Source organism: Andrographis paniculata, unplaced genomic scaffold (assembly GCF_009805555.1).
Source record: "Andrographis paniculata isolate CXL003 unplaced genomic scaffold, ASM980555v1 Contig64END, whole genome shotgun sequence".
In the NCBI taxonomy this organism is placed as follows: domain Eukaryota; kingdom Viridiplantae; phylum Streptophyta; class Magnoliopsida; order Lamiales; family Acanthaceae; genus Andrographis; species Andrographis paniculata.
Genome location: NW_026137600.1, coordinates 1,599,191 through 1,605,190, shown reverse-complemented (window position 1 = coordinate 1,605,190; position 6,000 = coordinate 1,599,191). Strand labels below are relative to the sequence as shown.

The following is a 6,000-nucleotide window of genomic DNA, read 5'->3' as shown; positions in this document are numbered from 1 at the left end:
CAGGCCACATGTATTTGTTCGGAATAAGTCTGGGTGGCATCAATCTGAGCAATTTATGCGTCAGTCAGGACAACTTATGCATTAGCTCGGGTGCCTGCTGCATTAGTCTGAGCGCGACTTACTTATATGCATTAGCTTGGGTGCCTGTTGCATTAGTCTGAGCGAGACTTACTTATATGCATTAGCTCGGGTGCTTACTGCATTAGTTTGAGCGAGACTTCTGTATCAGTCTGGACGTCATCTGCATTAGTCCAAGTTACATGTATTTGTTCGGAGCCTTCGGACATTTATCTGGTGATTTCTGCATCAGTCCGGACGTGTCGTGCATGGCGACTTCAGACGCCATCTGCATTAGTCCAAACACCACCTGCAGTTCTGAAAACTTCGATATTCCATCATTGACAGTATATATGATCGAGGCGAACGAATATTCAAGCTTTATTCGAGCTCCTTTCAATTTTTATTTTCTAATTTTAATTTTAATTCCCATATATCACTTTTTTAAATATTACTATTATAAAATAAAAAATCTCAAATAAAATCCACATGAACATAATCCATAAAAAAAAAAAAAGAAAAAAAAAAAAAAACCTTTACCGTCACCTGAAGAAGCACATTGGTTTCAGCTAGGTTTTTATATACTCTCAAACCCTAACATTTCTCGTCTTCGTCTTCACCGCGTCTTGCGAGGGCTCCTCTCATCTCATCAACCCTAATCCATCCAAGACTTTCTCCTTTACTTCCAAGATTTTCAATTAAGCTTCCATACATTTTAAGCGAAATCTTCGGAGCCATCAATCCACCCTTCTTCGATGTCGCTTCAGGGTGCAAACGCAACAGGGAAATCCAACGGGAGACCCAACCAATCGGGCCGCCGAAACGGTAACGTAGAGGGTGAGTGCCACAAGAATGGGGCTGTGGGGACGCCGCCGACGTACTCGACTCACCGGCTGAGGCTCAGCCCAAATTCGGATCACGAGCCGGAGAATTACGAAGATTTGGAGCTGGAATTCAGCCCGCTGCTCTTTAGCTCGTTGGAGAAGTATCTTCCCGCGCATATTCTCCACCAGTCGCGCGATGTCAAGGCCGAGTACATGCGCGAGATTCTTCAGCGATACTATCCGGAAAAAGACCGTGCTAGGGTAAGTGGATTGGCGGAATTTCGTGATTTTTTCATCGATTGAGTGCGTTTTTTGCGAGATTTTGTTTGCATGTAGAGTCGATGAATTTTGAGGTTGCTATGTAGTCGAGATCACGACGTGGTGCTGTGCTGTGATTTGCATGAGTTTGTTCCTGACAAGAATTGTGTGGTCGAACTTGGGGAAAATGTTGTTGCCTTACTTGCAATTTGTGATCAATGGATATGGGTAGAATCTTGTGATTGGATGAAGACACATCTGCTGTGAGATAGAATGCTGTAAGAATTCAAATACTTGATTCCTTCTAGAACAAAGCGCTGGCTCTTGATTGGAGGAACTTATAAGATAATTTTCAGTACCTAATTTTAATCCATTTCTTGTTGTTCTATACATTTGAAACAGAGCTTGTTTCGTCGAGAATTTACCCGAAAATCCTGTACTTAAGCAATGTGTTTGTTTAGAGAAAAGAAAGATTTGATGCATGATTGATTTTTCAGTAGATTAAATTTCAATCCATTTCTTGTTGTCCTATGCATTTGAAACAAAGCTTGTTTTTGCGGAGAACTTACATGAATATCCTGTACTAAAACAATGTGTTTGTTTACAGTAAATTACGATTCAATGTATGATTGATTCTTTGTTAGACTTTCTCACTGATGCTGCCAAACTTAGGAGAGGCAAAATATAGATGTTTCAGGTGGTCTTGTATTTCTTCTTTTTAAAGTTAGGTTGTATATAACATGGGTGTGGAATCGGGTTTTGGATTTTTTGCTGTTCATAGGCTTTGAGAAAGATTATTTGCTACATGTTATACTCTGCCGTGACTGAGAATGTACACAAAATGTGTTGGACAGATTCAGAAGCACAGAGAATACCGGCGGAAGATTTTATCCAACTATCAGGTACATTTATGAAATTATTGATAATTGGTGTGTAATCGAAACATCCGTTTTTAGATGCATGGGTCCCATAAACAATCCCTTGCTCGGAGCAGTTTGCAGTTAGCTTTCTAGGGTTCATATATAAACTTGTGATCCTGCTGTATGCTACAATCATTGTTGTGGCATGCTGATTGGTCGAGCTGTCATTGCTGTGGAGCTTACTCTGTTTCTCTTTTACCGCACAAATCTAACAATGGAGTCCCGTCTTTGCAGCCTCTGCACAGGGAACTTTATACCCTCAATGCTTCAAACTTCTTTGTTCCTTCGTTCATCGAGGCAATCAATGAGAACACTGAACAAAGTTTTAGAAGCATACTGTCTGAACCCTCTCCAGGAATCTTTACTTTTGAAATGCTGCAGCCGCGATTCTGTGAACTGTTGATGTCTGAGGTGATTTGTTCGTTCCAACTATGATTCAGCCTTCTGACACAACCCTTTCACAGATTTTTATTGTGCTCCCTCTTATCATGTTTCTAATTGCTCAGGTGGAAAATTTCGAGAAGTGGGTCATCGAGACAAAGTTCGCAATCATGAGGCCTAATACAATGAATAAGTATGGTGCAGTTCTTGATGATTTTGGTATGGAAAGCATGCTCCATAAGCTCATGGAAGATTTCATACGTCCGATGGCAAAAGGTTAGTATTTTGCTCATTTGCAGTAGAATCTTGAATGCTGACTAAGTGTTGGTTCGAGTGTTGACTATTTCAATTGAAATTTATGCAGTTTTCTTTGTTGATGTTGGTGGACAAACACTTGATAGTCATCATGGATATGTTCTTGAGTATGGATTACATAGAGATGTTGGTATTGGTAAGCATCTTAATCCTGAGTTTTTCTTCCTTGATTCACAATCTTTTACGTTTGGGAGTTTTTATAAGATTTCCACTATTTGTAAAATACTTTTCCTAAAAAACATCACACCAAATATTAATTTTTTTATATTATACTAAAAATTAATTTTAGCTTCAAAACATTACTTAACACTTGTTTATATCACACCAAACTACTATTCTAATTCAAAATTCAAACACTAACTCAAAGCTCCAAACAAGTACACACTTAAGAATTTCTTTGTTTTCCATGTTTCTGATATTATTGTTATTTTTCCATTTTTTGCTGAATTTTCAAACTGTGATTTATGAATTCTTGGGTTTATTTGCTACTTCTTTACTCTCTTGGTTTATGTGTGTTTGTTTGGAGGATTGGTTCAGATTTCTACTATTCATCCAAATTTTTTCCCCCAAAAATATCAAATCAAATATCTATTTTTTATTTTTTATATTATACTAAAAACTAATTTTACAATTAAAACATCACATCAAAACCTGTTTATATCGCATCATACAACTATTTCAATTTAAATTTTTTTATATTCAAATCTCAACTCAAAATCCAAACCCCCCAAACAAACACACCCTAAACACAGTTTAAAGGTGTTTTTGGATGTGGGCCTGGGGTTAAGAATAATAAAAAATTGAATTGCATATATGTTTGATGCGACATATTTAGGTGTTATATGTGATGTTTTGAAGTATAAACAAAATTTTGATGTAATATAATAAATACTCCTAAAATCAAAGTAGTTCATTTGATGTTTTTGAGGAATATATATACCCGAACACAAAGTATACTGCAGATAAAGGTACTTGGGCTTATATCTACTCTTATCCACTCTATTATAACCTGTCATGAAGTTCGCAAGTACTATATTCCTGTCAACATTGATGTTAATCCATTCATCATATTATGTGGAAATTTTGCTACCTATAAATCACAAACATATATATATATATATTTAATTCTGTAGGTTTCCATGTGGATGACTCGGAAGTCACCTTAAATGTTTGCTTGGGCAAACAATTTTCTGGTGGTGACCTGTTCTTCCGTGGTGTCCGGTGCGAAAATCATACAAATACAGAAACACAGCCAGACGTAAGTAGTTTTTTAATAATTCCCCTGGAATTGAGTTTCTTTCAATTCATGTTAGCCTAATCCAGTCGATTTTGATAACTCGAATGCAAATTGTCTCAACTCTTTTTCTAGGAGATCTTTGATTACTCCCATGTTCCGGGCCGAGCAGTTCTTCATCGTGGTCACCATAGGCATGGTGCTAGAGCAACTACTTCCGGAAGCCGGGTGAACTTAGTGCTATGGTGTAGAAGGTATAAATTCATTTGACTACACATACCTGCACCCTGTTTTCTACTGTTTACTGTAAAAACCTGAAACCGAACCTTGGATACGACCCACTGTTTTATGGTGCAGTTCTGTGTTTAAAGAGCTGACTAAACACCAAAAGAATTTCTTCAACTGGTGCGCAGAGTGCCAACGTCAAAAGAAAGAACGACAGCGCTTGTCTGTGAATGCTACCAAAATGGTAAGAATTATTAGCATGTTAACTTTTTGTTTATACCTAGAGCTGTTAAACGAATCGAGTAACTCATTAGCCAAGTTTGACTCGGTTTATTAACCGCTCGATTTGATTCGTTTATAGACAATTGGACTCGATAAGCGAGCCGAGCTCAAATTTTTTACTTTTGTACACGAGCCGAGTTCGACCTTGGCTCCACGGTGCTTGTTAGTAATTATATAATTGTATTTTTTTATATATTAATATAATATATAAATTTTTATATCAAAATTTACATTTATTAATGAAATTTAAAATTTTATAATAATATTGTATTTATTTGATTTATATACTTCCTTCGTCCCATTTAAATGTACGTTTTTGAGGTTTTATAGCAAATTAATAAATAATACTAGTACTTTATTGATTGTATGAAGTGTATAAGAGCTTTTGATATTTTTTCGTTGACTGACTTTATATATAGAATAATTGTATGTGTAATGATATTTTTGTAATTTAAGTAAAAATTATCGATATTTTGATATTAATATATAATTATTTTTACTAAAATAAGAAATAAATATTTTTTTAGGGGGACAAACGAAAATGGTAAAAAATGTATTTTAGCTCGGACAAAGGGAGTATTAAAAAACATATAATATATATGAAATTTGATCCCGAGCCCGTGCTCGAGTTCGATTTGAGCCACCGTTTTAACTCGAATCTTAAACGAGCCGAGTCGAGCCTATACTGATAGCATGTTCGAGTAGCTCAGCTTGTTTAATAGCTCTAGTTTTACCTTTTTCTTGAATGGCTATTGAAAACTTCTTCGCCCGTTTTTTCAGGAACTGTTAAGGCGAGTCGGACAAACTGCCATATGAACTTCTGATCATGGTATGCTCTGCTGTCTCAACCTGTAAACTATGTTTTACATATGCGCCGGAAAGAGGAGAAAGTAGCGATATCTCTAGGGTTCGAAACATTTGTTACCTTTTGTTGTCTGCTTATTGCATATTCTCAGTATGTCCATCCTTTACATCTGATATAATTTGTGGGTATGATGGTACCAAGAAGTTTTCTGGATTTTATTACCTGAGGTGAACAAGAATGGTGCCTATTGATTTGGATGGTTTTTCTGATGATGACATTTTTTGTCTTTCTGTTCTTTTAGAATTGTGTTGAAAAATTAGTGTTTTATTTGTTTATTGTATATGGCATAAGATTGTAATTAGCATGACAATGGTCTAGGGTGGGAAAAAACTAAATACTGAAATATTAAGGATACCATACCGAAAATATCACAATTTCAGTATACTGAAAAGTTCGGTACAGTACGATACTGTGACGGTATATAAATTGATATTTTTGGTACGTCGGTATATATTAAAAATACTGTATATTATTTTGATATTTTGGTATTTGATATAATTGTATATACCGATAATTTTGGTATATTGGATTATACAATGTATATTTCTATTATATCAAAACTTTTGATATATCGAATTTTTGGTTCGTTATGACAAAATACCTTGTCGAAATTTTCGGTATGGTATTATGAAGTTCGAT

At 35.7% G+C, this 6,000-nt stretch overlaps 1 protein-coding gene across 1 annotated transcript; it reads left to right on the top strand.

The window, feature by feature from the left end:
* Positions 1–640: 640 nt before the first annotated feature.
* Positions 641–5,570, top strand: LOC127261918 (2-oxoglutarate and iron-dependent oxygenase domain-containing protein CP2-like). Its single transcript, XM_051290357.1, has 9 exons — positions 641–1,142; positions 1,994–2,041; positions 2,294–2,470; positions 2,566–2,716; positions 2,805–2,891; positions 3,889–4,013; positions 4,125–4,243; positions 4,347–4,458; positions 5,277–5,570. Exons 1-9 carry the CDS (start codon positions 813–815, stop codon positions 5,310–5,312), a joined length of 1,185 nt encoding a protein of 394 aa, XP_051146314.1. The 5' UTR covers positions 641–812; the 3' UTR covers positions 5,313–5,570.
* Positions 5,571–6,000: the final 430 nt, after the last annotated feature.

What these genes read in the sequence shown, in the direction of transcription:
- LOC127261918 (XM_051290357.1), top strand. Translation starts at nt 813, where the DNA reads ATGTCGCTTCAGGGTGCAAACGCAACAGGGAAATCCAACGGGAGACCC. An exon ending in AGATTTTATCCAACTATCAG is followed by an intron (nt 2,042 to 2,293) that starts GTACATTTATGA and finishes CCGTCTTTGCAG; the next exon opens with CCTCTGCACAGGGAACTTTA. An exon ending in CATACGTCCGATGGCAAAAG is followed by an intron (nt 2,717 to 2,804) that starts GTTAGTATTTTG and finishes AAATTTATGCAG; the next exon opens with TTTTCTTTGTTGATGTTGGT.